Source organism: Mustela lutreola, chromosome 9 (assembly GCF_030435805.1).
Source record: "Mustela lutreola isolate mMusLut2 chromosome 9, mMusLut2.pri, whole genome shotgun sequence".
Classification (NCBI taxonomy): domain Eukaryota; kingdom Metazoa; phylum Chordata; class Mammalia; order Carnivora; family Mustelidae; genus Mustela; species Mustela lutreola.
In genome coordinates, this window is record NC_081298.1 from 109,942,442 (window position 1) to 109,961,212 (window position 18,771).

At 37.7% G+C, this 18,771-nt stretch overlaps 1 protein-coding gene across 8 annotated transcripts in view; it reads right to left on the reverse strand.

Moving 5' to 3' along the window:
• The window catches only part of ACOXL (acyl-CoA oxidase like), a 349,566-nt gene that overhangs the window by 85,791 nt on the left and 245,004 nt on the right, over positions 1 to 18,771 (reverse strand). For all 8 annotated transcript variants that reach the window (XM_059188392.1, XM_059188391.1, XM_059188389.1 and 5 more), the window contains one exon: positions 14,552 to 14,663. In XM_059188392.1, the coding sequence (XP_059044375.1) occupies positions 14,552 to 14,663 (112 nt within the window). The remainder of the gene's footprint in view (positions 1 to 14,551; positions 14,664 to 18,771) is intronic.

The following is an 18,771-nucleotide window of genomic DNA, read 5'->3' on the forward strand; positions in this document are numbered from 1 at the left end:
ATATCTAGTTTCCTGTACAATTTGTTGAAAAGATTACATTTTCATTACTTAATTTCCTTTGTACCCTTGTAAAAAATCAAATTAACATGTATGTGTGGGTCAGTTTCTGGACTCTCCAGTGTTCCGTCGATCTGTTTATTTGTCCTGACACCAAACCCATACTGTCTGGGTAACTGGAGAATTAGCAGAAACTTTGAAATCGGGTCATGTCAGGCCTCCATATTTCTTCAACTTTCTCATAGTCGTTTTGGCTATTTTAGGCCATTTGTATTTCTGTATGAATTGTCACATCAGCTTGTGAGTTTCTACAAAAGTTCCTGCTGAGACATTTGAGGTGGTGTTGAATCTATAGACCAATTTCAGGAGAAAGTAAATCATAGCAATATTAAGTTTTTCCATGTACACACATATACTTTTGCATTTATTTAGGCTTTAATTACCTTCTGCAATGTTTCTAGTTTTCAAGATACAGCTCTTGCATTGCTTGAATTTTTCTTGTTAAATGTATTCATAAGAATTCATTTTTTAATGATATTGTATATTTCACTTTTTACATTTTGTTTTCCAATTTTTAATGATGGTATATAAGAAAGATATTTATTATGCATATTGAGTTACATCCTATAACCTCATATCGATTTATTAGTTCTGGTAGGATTTGGGGTTTTTCTCTCTTTTTTTGTAAGTTCTTTCATATTTTCTATGTAAACAATAATTTCATCTGGAAATTAAGATAGACTTATTTCTTCCTTTATAATCTTTGTCATTTATTTCTTTTCCCTGCCTTAGAATATCCAGTGTAATGTCAAACGGAAGTGATAAAAGTGAACATTCTTATCTTGTTCTCTATCTTATGAAGGAAAATGTGCAATATATCTCCATTAGCTATGATGTCAACTATAGGTTTACTACAAATATGCTCTTTCAAAAGAAGAAACCACTTTCTATCCCTAATTTGCTAAGACTTTTTAGCATGAACTCATGTTGGATATTACCAAAATTCTTTTCAGCACTATATAATCATGCAATATTTCTCCTTTATTTTGTCAATATTACAATCTTCATTGACAAAACACATTTAAATGTTAAATAAACCCTGCATTGCTGGAATAAATATCACTTAGTGATGTATTTTCCTTTTTTACATATTGCTGGATTTAATCATTAACATTTTATTATACATATCTACCTGTATTCATGAAGAATATTGATTTAGTTTTTTGTAATGTACTCATTATTCTTGGTATCATCAGTCATTGTTTTTGAAAGAGTTCTGTGTAAGAATGGTATTTTTTTAATCTTTAGATTCTGATAGGATTCAACAGAAGAACCATCTGGACCTAGAGTTCTCTTTGTGGAATATTTCCATTACAAATTAAATTCATTTAATAGATATTTTTAGATCTTCCATTTTTTGCTTGCTTTTGAAAGTTGTATTTTTCCAGGAATTTGTTCTAAGTTCTTGAATTTATTTGCATAAAATTGTTCATGATATTCCCTTTTTTGTATTTTTAACATCTGTCTTGTATTTTGCAATGTCTCTTCTTTCATTCTTAATATTGTTAGTGTTTAATCTTTTTCTCTTGATCAATCCTGCTATGGATTAATCAATTTTATCAATTATTTTAAAGAAGACATTTTCAGATTTTTTTTTAAGATTTTATTTATTTATTTGACAGAAAGAGATCACAAGTAGGCAGAGAGGCAGGGGGCGCAGCAGGCTCCCTGCTGAGCAGAGAGCCCAATGCAGGGCTTGATCCCAGGACCCTGGATCATGACCTGAGTGGAAGGCAGAAGCTTAACCCACTGACCCACCCAGACCCCCCTAATTTCAGATTTCTTGATTTTCTATATAGTTTGTTTTCACTATGTTAATTGTCTTCTTAATCTTTGTTATCACCTTTATTCTACTTATTTTGTTCTTTTTCTAACTTCTTAAGGTAGAAGCTTACTTCATTTACTTAAGATCTTTTTTATTTTCTAAGATAAGCAATTCAAGGTATAAATGTCCCTGTAAGGAAATTTTACTACAACCTACAAAATTTGTTATGTTGTGTTTTCATTACCATTTGGTTTGAAATATTTTCTAATTACCATAATAATTCTCTCTTTGATTCACAGATTATTTAGAAATGTGTTCCTTAATGTTCATATATTTGGGAGATTTTCCAGATATCTTTTTGTTATTGATCTCTAATTTAATGCCATTGCTGATAGAAAAAACACTGTATTATTTCAATCTTTTAAAAATTTTATTGACTGAGGGGTGCCAGGGTGACTCAGGTCATGATCTTAGGGTCATGGGATTGGGAGACATTGGGCTCCTCACCTCAGCAAGGAGTCTGCTTCCCTTTCTCCCTCTGTCTCTCTCCCCCATTCATGCACTCCCCTCTCTCTCTCCCCTCTTCCCCCAAATAAATAAATAAATATCTTTAAAAATTATTGACTGATATTATTGAGAGCTGCCTTATGGATAGCACTCTAGTCTCTGGGTCTAGTTTTCAATAAATGTCTATAAATGCTAAATAGGTCAGATTGGATGATAGTGTTGTTCATATTTTTGTAGCCATACTGAATTTCTGTCTACTTGTTTCATCAATTACGGGATTTCCCTACTCCTCCTTTGAGTTCTGTCAATTTCTGCTTCAAATATTTTAATGGTGTATATCTATTTCTGGTTATCCTCTCTCTCTCTCTCTTTTAGAGAGAGAGAAATCAACAGCTGGGTGGTGGGGCATGGGGAGAGGAAGAGGGAGAGGCAGAGAGACAATCTTAAGCAGGCTCCACACCTAGTAAGGAGCCCAATGTAGGGCTGAGCCTCATAACCCTGAGGATCATGACCTGAGCTAAAACCAAGAATCGAACACGTAACCAACTGAGCCACCCAAGTGCCCCTGTTGTCTCTTCTTGACGAAGTGACCTTTAAATCACCATGAAATAACCTTCTTTATCCTTAGTAATAGTCTTTGTCTTAAAGTTTGTTTTATCTGATATTAATATAGGCTCTCTTATGTTCTAGCTGCTTGCTATATCTTTTTCTTATGTCTTTACCTTTAAAGCATATAAATGGAACTTGTTTATTTCTAACCCTCTGTGACAATGTTTGCCTTTTAATTGGAGTGTTCAGTCCATTTACACGTTATTAGACAGTGTTGGGCATAAGTCTACTTGTAGACTATCTCCTTAGGTCTTTAATTTTTGTTGTTCTTTCCATGACTTCTTCTGGATTAACTAAAGAGTTTTGTTTTTGCCTCAGTCTAGCTTCTCTACTAGAATATATATTCTTTACTTATAATAGTCTACCTTTAACTAATAATACTTCATGTATAATAGTATAATTCCATGTTTACTACTTCTCATCTTTTGTGTTATTCTTGCCATATGACAATATATGGCATATACTTTTATGTACTTTAAAAACACTAAATAATCATAATTAGTTTTGCTTTAAACAGCTAATTTAATTATGAAAAGTTTAAGATACAAAGGAAAAGTGTCACTAATATTTACCTATACTTTTGTTTAAAAAAGATTTGTTTGAGAGAGATAGAGCATGGCCCGGAGGAGGGGCAGAGTGAGAGGGAGAGAGAGAATTTCAAGCAGGCTCCATGCTGAGTGTGGAGCCTGACATGAGGCTCCATCTCATGACCTGGAAATCATGGCCAGAGCCAAAATCAAGAGTCAGATGCTTAACAGACTGAGCCAGCCAGGCACCCCTATTTTGTTCACTCTTTATTACATTCATTATGTTTTCAAAAACCCTTTTCTTCTAATTTCAACATCTAGGTTATTTTATTTCTTTTTCTATTGACTGGTTTTTCTCTTGATTATGCATTATATGTTCCTATTTCTTCACATGTATGACAACATTTTATTGTATATTGGACACTTTAAAGAATACTCATTCTGGATCCTATTATCTTCATCTAAAGAGTGTTGAATTTTTTTCCCAGTTAACTCACAAGCAGATAAACTTGAATTTGTAGAGGGTGTTTCATACTTTGTTTGGAAGAATCTTTCTGGTTTTGCCTTTTCTTTGTTTTAATTTTACCTTTAGTCCTTGGATAAATTCTTTTTCCTGGGACATAGTTTTATACATAAGGGATAGCCCTGCTGGGGCTTCAGTGGAAAGCCTTTGAGTTGACTTTACCCATGTAACTTGGCAGGATTCAAACTACAAATTCTGCTTCCCATGTAGCAGGCAACAGTTGAATTTTTGTTCAGCTCTTTAAACCTTCCAAATTAAAAATCCCTGGACCTCTTTGGCATCTTATCCATCCATGCATATTTCATATATGAGTTAATGATTTGAGTAATGTCATACACATATTGTGAAGTTGCCCTTTCTGTTACTCCCCCCCCCCCCTTCAACTTCCAGTTTTTTGATAGTCCCAAATCCCATCTGCTGGATTCCTAATGACATTAAGATTGAGGTTTCCATGTGATCACTTTCCTTTTAACCTAAAAGCAGGGAATGGCTTTCTGTCAGTTAAAATCCAAAAACAAAAACAGCAAATATTATTACATTTAACTACATAAGAGTTAAATTTTTATTTATTTATTTATTTTGCATAGTAAAAATCACCATAAGCAAAGTCAAAAGAACAGGTGACAAACTGGGGGAAAAACTGCAATATGACAAAGAGTTAAGAGCCTTAATATAGAAAACATTCTTAAAAATGGAAGGACAAAATACCAAAAGCCCTATGGATAAATGGAAAATGATATGAATAGACAATACATGATAAATATGTTAAACTGGCCCCACACTCATGAAAAACTGTTCAAGCTCTCTCACAGTTGGAGAACAGCAAGACCAACACAGAGAAACCATTTCTTATCTATCATGTTGGGGGGAAAAAAAAGGTATAAGAGTATGTTCTGTTGATGAGGTTGTGAAAAAACAAACAATGGTGGTGGGGGCAGGGTGGGGATGTAAACTGGTACAAGAAGCAGAATTTGACAATACCTAGCCACACTACATATTCACTTACTTTGGACCCAGCAGTCAAATTTGAAATCAGCCCTGAAGATACACATTAAGTAATACTAAAATTTATATGTGTAAGGTTATTCACGTAGCATTATTTCTGGCTGCAAGTTATTGAGAGGAAGATAATTGTCCATGTATTAGAAAGAGGTTAATGAAGTAGGCTATGGCACATCCACAGTGTATTATTCTGGTGCTACTTAAAAAAATGTTATATGCAACTAATGAATCGTTGAACACTACAACATAAACTTACGATGTATTGTATGTTAGCTAACTGAACACTAAAATTAAAATTAAACATTAAAACATTAACATTAAAATTAAAAAATTAAAATGAGATAGAGCTTTATGAAGTAATATAAAGTAATTCCCAAAACATACTACCATTAAGTGGGGAAAAAAGGACAGAGGAGTATATGTGGCATGCTATCCTTCATGTAACAGAGAAAGCAATATAAGAAAATTACACGTGTTCCTGCTTATTTGGGTGAAAGAAATAAAGGAAAGAGAAGCCAAAAACTAAATTTAAGTAAAGGACACCTACAGGTATTTAGAGGGGAAAAAAGGGAAGAAATAGAAATAGGGATGAGTATACATTTCTAAAAGCTTTAAGTCCAAGAAACTTAGTAGTGTTTTACATAGTCAAACCACGAATAGGCAAAAAACAAACAGTATGTAGTGAGATCCCAAAGCAGAAACAATTAGGAACAAATGAACTTATGTTACAAATAAATAACACAATCTCACTAAAGGGTGTGGAAAAGGAACCAAAATAAAAGTAACTTTAGAAATACTACTTTGATTAAATATTACAAGCCAAAAGAATAATATCCTAGTTAGTAAATGTCTTTTTCACAGAGGTATGGGTTAGCAATTCTGAAACTACTTACTGTGTACCCCAGGGAAGATCAAATAAGTAAACAAATAATAAACAATGAAAGCCAGTTTCTCACTTTTTCAGAGAAAGAAGTTAAAAATAGGGAAAAATAGAGGGAAGGCTAGAATGAACGTTGTGGCTTTGGGTTGGAATCAGAGCTACCAGTATAAACTGGTGGTTTCTAATATACACACATACAGGTCCGCATGAGAATGTGGCAGTTAGTAAACATACACTTATTTCCTAGCTTAGAACAGCTAGAAGTGGTGACACTCCAGCAATTATTAGCACACCCAGCAACCCAATATTGGCTTTTAAACACCATTTTCCAATAAAAGGAAGCAGGGATTCTTGGGAAAATGATTGTAGGTCTGGCAGGAAAATAGAAGATATGATACATTTTGTGGTATCAGAAAATAAGGAAATGCTTACCAAAAAAAAAAAAAAAAAAAAATAGAGACCTATCAAAGGGACGTAGAGAGTAACCTGAAGGAGTTCTCAATGGCCAAAAATGGAATAGTCTGAGCAAGAAAATAAATGATAGTATTGAATTGTAGCCCAAACATAGAATAAATATCTGTGAGTCCACACTGATATAATAATTAATTGAATAATTAAGTAGTTGCAGGAGAAGATATAGCTCTTGGTTCTAATTAACTAACGTAATTGAGAGGAGGGTAAGAGAAAATCCCCACTAGGCAAACACCATAGTATTGTTTCTAGAAAGATTCATAAATGGATATTAAAAATAGTGGGTAAAAGTTTGAGGAAAAATAGAATATTTGAGTAATCAAATATCAGTCAAATCTTTGGTATTGGTAACTGTGTTACCTTGAAAAAAGCACTAAACTTCTTCATCCTCAGGCTGCCTATCTGTAAACTACTTACTGTGTACCCCAGGGAAGATCAAACAAGTAAACAAATAAGAAACAATGAAAGCCAGTTTCTCACTTTCTCAGAGAAAGAAGTTACAAATAGGAAAGAGGGAAGGCTAGCTCTCACACCCCAAAGAAAATTATTGTGCCCTCCATGTAGTAATCAGGAATACTATTTCCTTTTCCTTTCCTTTCTCTTCACTTCACTTCTTTCCTTTTCATTCCCTCCCTATAATAGGTTTCCTAGGAAGAGAATTTAGCATTCTCTCTGTCAGAGAAAGGTAAAGAAAGTCAGAAGTGAGGGGAAAAGAGAAAATTCAATTGGGTTGCTATAGGGTGGAGAAGAAAGTATGAGAGGAAAACATCACAGAACAGAAACATTTCCTATGACCAGCAACAGCAAAGAAGAAAATGCTGAGCTAAGGACTGGGAGCACTGTACCCCCATGAAGCAGGCACAGTCAGCCTCAGATCTTGCTGCCTGTCCATTCTAGGGTTTCTCCAGACCAACATCCACCACTTCCTCAGTCACCGTGTACTGTGAAGTGGCAGTCGGTGACCCTTTCCTTTTCTGTGGAGTTGCAGGACTTTAAGCCTTATCTTAGTGTATATGTTCCCAAAATTGGAATGGGAAATGGGAGCATGTTCCTCACAAAAGGAATTTCAAGTACCAGTCAACAGAGAGGGAGCCACCGTTTTGCAGAGGTGACCTTTGCATAGGCAGCATCCATATTCCGAAGATAGAAAGGCCTCTCCATCAGATTGTCCTGGTCGTTTGATCATTTTCCCAATCCAACTTGACCATAGGAGTAAGAAGATGCATCAATATCGATGTAAAGAAGGAACTCAGGAAATCTGGTTTCTAATCCTGTTTCCTATCTTTGAAGATCTGCCTCTGGAACAAAGCTCTTGGCATTTCTGTGCCATGAGATCTTTAGTAAAACATCTGCTATTCAGGCCACTGTTTTGGCTTTAAAAAATGTAACAAACACAACCCAGCTGCTTTTACCCTCTGTTCCTGTCTCCACCCTCAAACTCTTAGAGAGGTACAAGCAAAGCAGCACAGTTTTTCCTGTCTCTGGGTTTGTTGACAAAGGCATTTCCAAGACCCTCTCTGGATCTACCAGGTATCCAATGAACTCTTGTAGTTCCCAAATGATGGCGATTATGGCAGCCCTATCTCCAGCATGTGCCATGTGTGCCATTCAATGACCAACTCAGCTCTCATTTTTCACAGATAAGAACTCAGAGAAGATTTTAAAACCCCACCTGGTGACCTGAGTAAAGATGTTATCAGTTTAAAATTATAACAAACAAAACAGCTGGCATCATCTGTTAGAAAGATAGTCTTTAAAGAAGTACTGTGGCTTTATTATGTTTTAATGATCTAAAGAGCTTTAAAGCCACATACACACACACACACACACACACACACACACACACACACACACACACAGAGTCATTTGACACATTGACCACAACAATAAGAAGTGTAGATAGCTTTCCAGACAGAAAGTTCTAGAAAGTCCCATCTCTGATAACCTTATTTCCAGCCTTCACCAATTCTTCTCCACCCAAATCTCAAATTCTGAATAAGGAAAAATAACTTAGGGTAGTTGTTTCCAAATGAGTTTACTGCCCCTAGATTTTGAGGATGATTAATAATGTTCTTTTGCAAACCACTTCCCTTTTCCTTTCGACTCAGCCTTTCAGTGTGGTGTAGAGCACCATGAATCAGATTTTTAAAATTAATGTTCCCCAGGTGATTCTTATATACCCCTAAGTGGGGGAAATACTAGTGTGGTAGAGGTAGGTTATGGGTGCTAAGAGATAGAATGTGAATCGGCCCTCAGTTAACTAGAACTATCATTCCATCTGGATTCTCATCCTTTTACCTGCCCAATTTTTGTTATGCACACTTGGAAATAAACAATCATTTGTTAAATATATTGATTACCAAGGGTTTATATTTCCCATAGACTTTTCTCCATACAAAGACAGAAGTCCTTAATAGAATATCCTCAAAACCAAGCCATTGTTTATTGGTTTATTTTTTTCTCCCTACTAATGGGAAGATGATGCAGTGATCTTAACGAGCAAGATTTGCAGCATGATTTTGGAAAATTAGAGAAGTGGGGCTTCGAGGGAAACTATGGGGCTGGTCTCCCTCCATGGCCACCAGCACACTGGAGGATAGTTCCTGGCCCCATTTTCAGTTTAATTCTGGGTACACACAAGAGGGAAAAGCATTATCAGACAATAGTTCAGGCTTACTCTTTCATGAGGACTAGTGGTCTTGACCCTCCAGCTCTGAATGTGAACTACTAGTCTCATAACACTTGTGCTTCAGGGTAAAAGGCAGATGGGCTATCTAATGTGAGGAGAAGGGTTGGCCAAATAACTCTAAAATAAAACGTGCGGCTAAAGAAAATTAAAGAGCATTACTGAAAAATTAAGAAGAAAAACGGATTTCTGAAGCCCACTCATGTTTTTACTCCTTCGAAAGATTCTGACTAAATCACATGGTTATTTTTACAAGATCTTGGCATTCTGGATGAAATGACCCACCTTTGGACATGTCCAAGCTCCATGTGGATCAGATATTGAAATTGCTGAACAGATCATTATATTTCAACATATACCAAATTAATATAGGTAGATATAAGTTAACATACAACTATTTGAAAAAGCAGCTGAGCCAAAAATACAAATGAAGATATAGAGGTCAATATTTTTTCCTCTACATTTGTAGCTTTTTTCATAATTTAGCACTTAACTTATTTCATTTTGCCTTGGGCTAAAACGAAGGAACTTATCCCAAGGCAGGCACTATCTTAATAATCTTTTTGGTCTTCCCATGCCTACCCCTAGAAAACAGTTCTGCTCAACAAATTTTAAATTGCCCATGAAAATGGTTACATTAATGATAGCAACTAAGATAACATGAGTGTGAGGTTTATCATTTTCAAAAATGATAAATGATTCTTCTGGGATTTTTTTTTTAACATATTCTACCTTATTCCATCCTTGCAACAAGTTCATATCATGCCACTCTTCTTATCTCAAATATATACATATAGAAGCAGAGGATCAGAAGCAGTAAGACACAGTTGTCTGATTCTAAAACCTTTACATCTTTTCACCACACCACATGCCTAATGTTTTTTTAATGTTCAGAATACACATATGTGTGTGTGTGTGTGTACACGTATATGTGAAAATGTTTTTTTTTCTCAAACTTAGAAAATCAATACTAGTGAGCAATTTGTTCTCTTGCAGAGAACAATTATAAGCAAAAAGTGTTCTGAAAAATTAGTATCAGAAAACATCTAATATCATGCTTAAAAGGGAATAAAAAGTAGGTATTTTAGAGTGGACTTATTTTTCTAATGTTAGTAAAGTAAATAAAAAGTAAAAAGAAGATGCCAGACTCCCCAATCCTGAAGATAAAAAAGGTTATAAAGTTGGAGAAATAAAGTGTTAGAAAAATGAGTGTAGAGAAATGTGGGCATGGGGAAGTACAATCTGGTTCAACATTTGTAGAGAACAATGTGGCAGTATATAAAGTCTGAAAACTGCAGGCTGTTAAGAATGTTCCTTGTGGCACTGTCTATAATAACTGAAAAACAAGAAGCATCAGAATATTGCACAATCATGCTCTTATCGACACAGAAAGAATGCCATCTTATCTTATTAAATGGAAACACTGATCGAGGATATTATAATCTCCTTCTGAATTTTGTTCCAAAAAACATGTCTATCAAAGTCAAAACTATTCAACAGATTTTGCTTTCAGATGCTATATTAGTTATCTATTACTGTGCAACAAGTTATCTCCAAATTTAGCATCTTAAATAACTTTTGTATCTGACATGGTTTCTGAGGGTTGGGAATCTGGACATGTCTCGTTTGGGTGCTTCCGGCTCAGGCTCTCAAGTCTAGTTGTTGACTGTCCTGGTCCCCAGTATCTCTAAGACTGGAATGGGGCTGGAGGAGACACTTCCATGCTCATTTACATACCTTTTGGCAAGACAGTTTAGTTCTTTGCCACATGGGCTGTTCATGACATGGCTTCCCCCAGAGTGAGGGAGAGACAGAGAGACAGAAACTAAGGCAGAAGCCACAGTGTCTTTATAATGCAATCTCAGAAAACATTCCATTACTTCTGCTGCATTCTACTGGTTATGCCAACTAGCCCTGGCACAATGTATATAAAAGGATGAGACTAGCAGGAAGCAGGGATCCTTGAAGACAACCTTGGATTCTATCACAGCCTAACCTCATCTCTTTCCAAGGTCCATGGACATCTCATCTCATTACTACAGTGATCCAAATTCCAGAGTCCCATCATCTAAGCCTAGGCTGGATGCAGATTACATTCCCCAGATGTCATTCCTTAAGTATAGTTCCTTTTGATTTGAAGGCTTATAAGGGGGAGAGATCATCTGTCCCCTACAGGACCAACATACAATAGTGGGATAGGACTGGATAACCACTATGTATATTCTTGCTCAAAAGGAAAGAAAATGGGAGGAATAAAGGGGTCAGTGATCCATAGAAACTCTGAAATCCAGCTGAGCAAATGTCAAACTTTTTTTTAAAATTAAGATTTAGTCCTACTCCTGTCCAGGAGTTCTTATTCTCCATGGCCCTTGGCTCCACCCTCTGGGCTCATAGTTGTTCCCTCTGAGGAATCTTCCCATTATCATGAAAGGGCCACATGTTTGTGACTGAGTAGTCTTCTCAGCCTGCTCCAGGCTTGTAGAAGCTTGGTGGCTTAAGGCTCTATTCATCATGTGCTATCTCTGAGTTAAAAAAATGTGGCTGAAATAATTTTCTTAAAAACTTTATACATCTTCTGTGAATCTTTTGGGGGGGGCAGTTAGCCCATTAGACAAAAAAGTCCACATCCACAAATCTCTTTGAGATGGGTCTTTGGGGCATGGAGAAGGCTAGAGAAGGTAAGAGCACGTCTTCCAAAAAAGATGTATGGAAGCCCTAATCCCCAGGGTCTGTGAACGCCATCTTTTGCGGAACAGGGTCTCTGCATGTGTAGTCAAGTTAAGAGGAGTTCATACTGGAGTAGGGTGAGACTTAGTCCAGTACAATGGACAGGTTTCCTCAAAGGAAGAAAGGAAGGCAGAGATACACAGACTCAAGAATGCCATGAGGTGATAGAAGCAGAGCTTGGAATGATGAGAAGACAAGCCAAGGGACACAGCTGCCAGGAGCTACCACCACGGTACTTGGTTACAGCAGCCACAAGAAATGAATACAGTTACTGTAGGGAGGACTTGGGAATCTTCAAAACCACAGCAAGTCTCAGTTCCTCCATGTTAAGCACTGTTTCCCTGAGCTTCCCTGTCTTTTGGCATTCTAGGGTAAGCCGTCATAGGCAAGCAGGCACTCTCAACACTTCCAGCGGATGGGGTACATTTTCCACTTTCCCTGTAACTGCAGGCCCCAGTGTTGCTAAAGTTCTGGCCCTCCAGAGCAAGAATCTTCCTTCCTCCAGTTTCCAGTAACATTTATTCACATCTTTCGAGTCCTCACCCACAGCTTTATCAAAGCCCAGAAGGCTTCTATGAACATTTTCTTCAAGGCAGTTCAGGCTTCTACTAAAATTCTTCTCAAAGCTCACCACCTGGTTCCAAAGCCACGCCCACATCTTGAGCTTTTGTTACATCATCCCCTACCTTGGGGCGCCCAAATCTGTGTTACATATCCACTGCTGTTAACATGTTGCCCCCAGATTTCAGAGATTAAAGCAAACACTCATATTTCACACGGTTTCTGACAGTCAGGAATGCGGAAGCTGCTTAGCAGGGCTTGGAATAGTATGCTTAGATCATGAAGCTTCCTCTTTAGAGAAGGAGACATTACTCCATTTGGAGCTGGTGAATAAAGACTGAACCTAGCCTTATGTTTTCCCCTTTACTGGTAAACTATTATTTTCGGTCTGGATGTTTATATAATACTCTCTTTATGCTAGGTTTTCAGGCTATATCTAAGTATGGATATTTTTTCTATCAATATTTTTTTTAAAGATTTTATTTGTTTATTTGTCAGAGAGAGAGAGAGAACACAAGCAGGCAGAGTGGCAGGCAGAAGCAGAGAGAGAAGCAGGCTCCTCACTGAGCAAGGAGCCCGATGCGGGACTCGATCCCAGGATCCTGGGATCATGACCTGAGCCGAAGGCAGCGGCTTAACGAACTGAGCCACTCAGGCGTCCCTTCTATCAATATTTTGATTTGTTTTTTACACTAAGGAAAATATTTTTCTCTTACATCTGTGATTATTATTGCTGCTCCTCTTGTTCCAGCATTTTCAGGAATATTTGTTATACATAGGTTGGATTTCTACTATTTTCACTCTGTGTCTATCATTATCTCTCGCCATCTCATCTTTATCCTTTTCTTCCACAGTCTTGGAAAGCTAAGTCATAGACTACATTCTATCCATTGTTAACGCTGTTCACTAATGCATTTTTGCCTGTGAGTGTATCCTTCTCTTATTTTGACTGGCTCCATGTTTGACCACGGCAGGTAGCTCAGAGTCGCTAAACCTATGCAGATGGGCCCCCAGTGTCTGGCAGGGCCTCACCTTGTACCTATACCTGAAGGGTGGACTGATCGGTACAAAAGCTGGCCCAGCCCCCAGGTTCTCATCAGTCTGGCTCTGTCCCACCAGCAGTGGGTCTTGACCACTTTCTACTCCCAGGGCTCTTCTGCCTCCAGAGCATTTCCTAAGAGAATACCCATTCTCATGTGCTATTCACCCTCTTCCCTTCTACTTGCTCTGTGGCTGTACTAGGAGGTGTGATCTTAGAATCAGTACAAAAGAGATGAGTTAAAAGGTGAGAGTTGCATGGGGCCCGATTCTGGCCCTCTTGGAAACTAATTCCCATTCAGAAGAGGGGAAGTGGTCTGTTCTTAGGTTACAGTAGCCCTGGGCCCCTGAGCCTGGGCAGAGAGCAGGATAAGTAAAACATCTCAGAGTCGTTTTGTCTATTCATGCTGGCATTAGAAGATGAAACATATTGCTGGGGTGGGGAATGTTTCCCCAGACCATCCCCATTGGCACTTGGCAAACTTCCTTCTAGATTTCTATCAATGCTAATATAAGGTTTTATGTTTTTGCAGGGTGTCATGGGTGTTTTGCTTTCTTTCTTTCTTTCTTTCTTTTTTTTTTTTTTTAAGATTTTATTTATTTGAGAGAGAGAGAGAGAGAGTGAGAGAGCATGAGAGGGGAGGTCAGAGGGAGAAGCAGACTCCCCATGGAGCTGGGAGCCGGATGTGGGACTCGATCCCAGGAACTTGATCCCAGGAGTCCAGGATCACGACCTCAGCCGAAGGCAGTTGCTTAACCAACTGAGCCAACCAGGTGCCCCATGTCATGGGTGTTTTAATAGGAAAGAGAGTGTATCTCAGGCTAATCCAATGGTAATTTTTTGTATATGCCTTATGTACCTTTTCCCCCCAGAGAACAAAGTATTCATTATACATATAGACAATGATTTTTCAATTCCAATAAGGGCTAAAATTACTCCACTCTTCAACTCTCACAGCAGCCCAATGGTGGCTTGCGGGCAGAATTCTAAAAGACAACACAAAGCGTTCAACAGTAGCATCGGGGCCTGAAGAACAAGCAGGATTGTCATGTCATAAAAATGTCCTGTAAGAACTCTAGCCATTTCCAGAAGCTTGTAATTACCCTGACTCATCCTCTACCACATTTAGCAGATTGTTCTCCAGCAAGAATATGCCTTAGACACGTGTCCAAAAGAAAAAACACAACGTATCTTTACCTTATAATAAATTCTGGCCACCAAACTCCGCTGAAGGACTCTTTCACGAAAATTCACTGCTTTCAATAGAAAGGCGAGATTATCGACTGTGTCCATGTTAAATGCCAGGAAGCTGAAGGAGAAACACAGTGACCATTATTATTATTTTGTCCTCACCAAAGGATGCCATGTGAAAAAAAACAGACACAGTCTGTTCTTTCAAAAAGAATTTTCTTCCAGTAGAAGAGCAATGTAAGTACAATCCAGCCCCTCACATCTCTCACTCACTATATTCATGTTTCTTTCAGGATTTTTCTGATGAATGCTTGGCTTGAGTTGATCCTATGTGGTTGTCCTTGTGGTATAAAGATAATTTGGTTTCCTATTTTTTTTTTACTTCCTCTTGTATTATAGGTAGTTAATCAACATTTTATATAGTCTTTCTTCATTAAGAGCTATATAATTTCCATCCTTCGGGTTTATGATAATCTTCTCAACCATTATTTGGCATTTGTTATAATAATGATTACAAATGAACATTGGTAGCCAAATACATCCATCACAAAGTATTTGTCAATGAATAATATTTCTTAAATACATAATGTATCAGGACATGTACTTATTACTGCTGAGTAATATTCAACAATCTCAGACATTCTATGATACAGATACCATAATTATTTCAATGTATGGTTTGGGAAACTGGGGCTCAGCAAGTTTCAGCAATCCATTCAAGGTCACATGGGCAGAACACGCTCAGGCTTGGGTTTTGTCTTAGGGGATACCTGTATTTAAGGGAAAACGAGCTCCAGAGGGCAGTGAGAGGGCTATGGAAAAGTGCAGTGTACCATGTTCTGCAGAGATAATGACTCTCTTCAGCAGGTAGTAATTTCCATCTTTCCCATCTGGTAATAAGGAAACTGAGCCACAGGGGAGTTAGAGACTTAGGCACAAAGAGACTTAAAACACCTAAGTCTCCCTTAAAACCCTATGGACTTTTCAATATGTGGCTCTGCCTTTTGTGCTAATTTTGCACCCCTCCAACTCCTCCCACCCTGCCTCATGAAACTTCCATTTAGATAGATAGCAAAGGGGTTAATTCACACTTAGGGTTTCCCATAGCCTAGCCACCTCTTTGCCCTCCCCTCACCCCAAATCCTTGGGAAGTAAGTTATCATAAGACCCAAATAACTTAGATGCTCGTTAATTAAAATTAAACCTGCAGGTAGCAGTTGTTGCTCAGTCAGAAGCCACAAGAGAAACATTAAGAAGCAATTGACACCATGCTTTTGAGAATGCCTAGCAATGAATTTGTAATTGCCCTCCATGTTGACAGGAGGGTGGGAGGTCATTTATAGGCTAAGTACCAGGAAATTTAAATTATATCCATATTTATTCTGAATCCAGTCTTTTTAGAAGGTTGAGCCTCTTTCCTAGTCTCTTTAACAAAAAAATGTAAAGAACTGTCACATTTTATTGAAAAGTATGTTTCAGTCATTCCGTAGACTGTTACTAGGAAGTCTGGAGACTATAAATTTTCTTCTTAGAAACTATCTTTTTTGGAATGTTTACCAATCAGAATGTCCATCTGAGGTTGTGAACTTCATGTGCTATGCGAAGTGGATCTCATCCACCCACGCTATCATGAGTTACATGCCAAGCATGGCCACATCACATAGCTTTAGGAACTCACCTAGTATAAAAGGCTGTGCAGATTCTCTTAAAAATAGGAATATTGCTAAAGGCAATCTCCTTTTATTTTATAAAAAGGTCAAAATGACTCTAAATTTAAATTAAATTCAAATGCACACCATTAGTCATCAAAGAAATGCAAAAGAAAACCACAGATAGGCATCATTATATACCCACTAAGATGACTAAAATTAAATATACTGACATCATCAAATGTTGACAAAGATACAGAGCAACCAGAACTCTCATATTTATTGATGAGGTGTAGAATGGCAAAACCACTTTGGAAAAATTTCCCATAGTTTCTCATAAAACTAAATAAACACATACCCTACGACCCAACAATTCTACTCCAACAATTCACCTAAGAGAAAAAAAAAACATATATTCACAAAAAGTCTTATATATAAATATTCACAGTAGATCAACTGGGAAGACTAAAGCATTGAAAACATCGCAGGTGTCTATCCACCAATAAAAAAATGGAAAGCAAATCCTAGTAGATCCATAAAATAGAATATTACTCAGCAATAAAAGGAACAAGCTAATATACATGACAACGTGAATGAATCTCAGCAGGCATTATGCCATGCTAATAAGCCAGCTACAAAACTGTGCATAATTTATGGTTCCACTTATACGAAATTCTAAAACAGGAAAAACTAATCTGTGGTAGAAAAGTTTCAGATTATCAGTGAATGCATCTGGGGTGGTGGTCACAGAAACTGACTGAAAAGGGACATAAGAGAACTTTCTGGATGCTGATGACTTATAACTTAACAAGAGTTTGGGTTATACAGGTGCACACACTTGTTAAAATTCAGTGAATGCACACTGAAGGGCTGTGCATTTCATTGCACAAATTCTACATAAGAAGAAAAAAAAACTACAACCAAATTTCAAACTCTAATGATGTTCATGCTGAATTATTTAGAAGTATGCTGATGTCTGTTGTTTACTTTGAAATGCATCAGAGAAAAAAAGATGAATTGCTGGGTGGGTTGAGGAATTGATGAATGGATAGGTATGTGATGTAACAAGCACAATAACAGGTTAAACAGTAAAATCTAGATGGTGGATGTATAAATGTTCACTAAAATTCTTTTAATTTTGCTCCACACTTGAAAATGTTTATAATACAGTATGGCAAAACATTCAAGTATAATAGGGAATCTTCACTTCCCTCAACTCCAAGTCTCCTAAGGATCAGTGGGCTGATGAGAGCAGCCAGAGCTCCAGTGGCAGCCCTGTGGTTGAGGGGGAGAACATCATTCATCAGGACAAGAAAGGACAAGAGAGGACAAGATGGAGCTGTTTGCAGAATTAGGTACAGTCCTGCTCAGAACCAAGCCCTGCCTCCCTCCCCTAGTCTCATGAAGACTTCTCAGAACCATCACCAATTCCTCCCATAGTCCACGTGAAGGGGTAGTTTCTGGGTGTCCACACAAAGTAACGGCCAACTTGGAGGCATTTCAGAGCCCCAAGAAGTTCTCAACCCATCTTTCTTCATGCCCCCCCACCCCCCGGCTCATGGGTCCTTCTCTCATGAGTGGTCAGTATGACTGCCATCTGAGTGCTCCACTAGACTATAAACTCCATGGGGGCTGAGAACCCACAGTCACTGCCATGTCACTAATGCCTAGAGAAGTGCCCCATACACTGAAAACATGTTGGATGAAACAGCTTTTCTCAATATACATAAAAATCAGAGCAAGGTTTTGGGACTTAAGTAGAGGAACACAGACAGACTGAATCAGTAAAACCTGGATGTTGGGGGAGAGAGATGTGTACTGTTTTGGAGGTTAATATCCGAGACAAAAATAAATGGACTGGAACTTTCCAAATATTTACAATTGGAATACTGCCTTTGGCACATCTCAAGTCTATCCCGGAAAATTTGCTAGGAATATAGATTTGCATATGGGTGAGGGTCTGTTTTGCTTTCAGAATGATGGAAGCGAGCCCTGCTCTACTATCTGGAAAAGAAATGAAAGGACAGATGATTTGCTGCCAGTTTGGGAACAAGTTTCCTGAATGGATGGAACTGATTCTGACGGGAACTGTACTGTTCTTTCTACTCCTTATATGTTGGAAAACTTTCAAACTAATAAATTGGGGAGAAAGCTAATAGTACTACACAATGCTCATTCAGGGCTAGACATATTAAAAAGATGTACTGACTTTGTAGAGTGTGTGAGGATAAATTGAGACATTACAACTAATAGAGACTTAAGTGAAACGGTCCTAGAATATGGGAGCTGATGTTTTTTTTTTTTTTTTTTTTTGATTTTTTATTTTTTATAAACATATATTTTTTATAAACATATATTTTTATCCCCAGGTCTGTGAATCACCAGGTTTACACACTTCACAGCACTCACCAAATCACATACCCTCCCCAATGTCCATAATCCCACCCCCTTCTCCCCAACCCCCTCCCCCTGGCAACCCTCAGTTTGTTTTGTGAGATTAAGAGTCACTTATGGTTTGTCTCCCTCCCAATCCCATCTTGTTTCATTTATTCTTCTACCCATTTAAGCGGGAGCTGA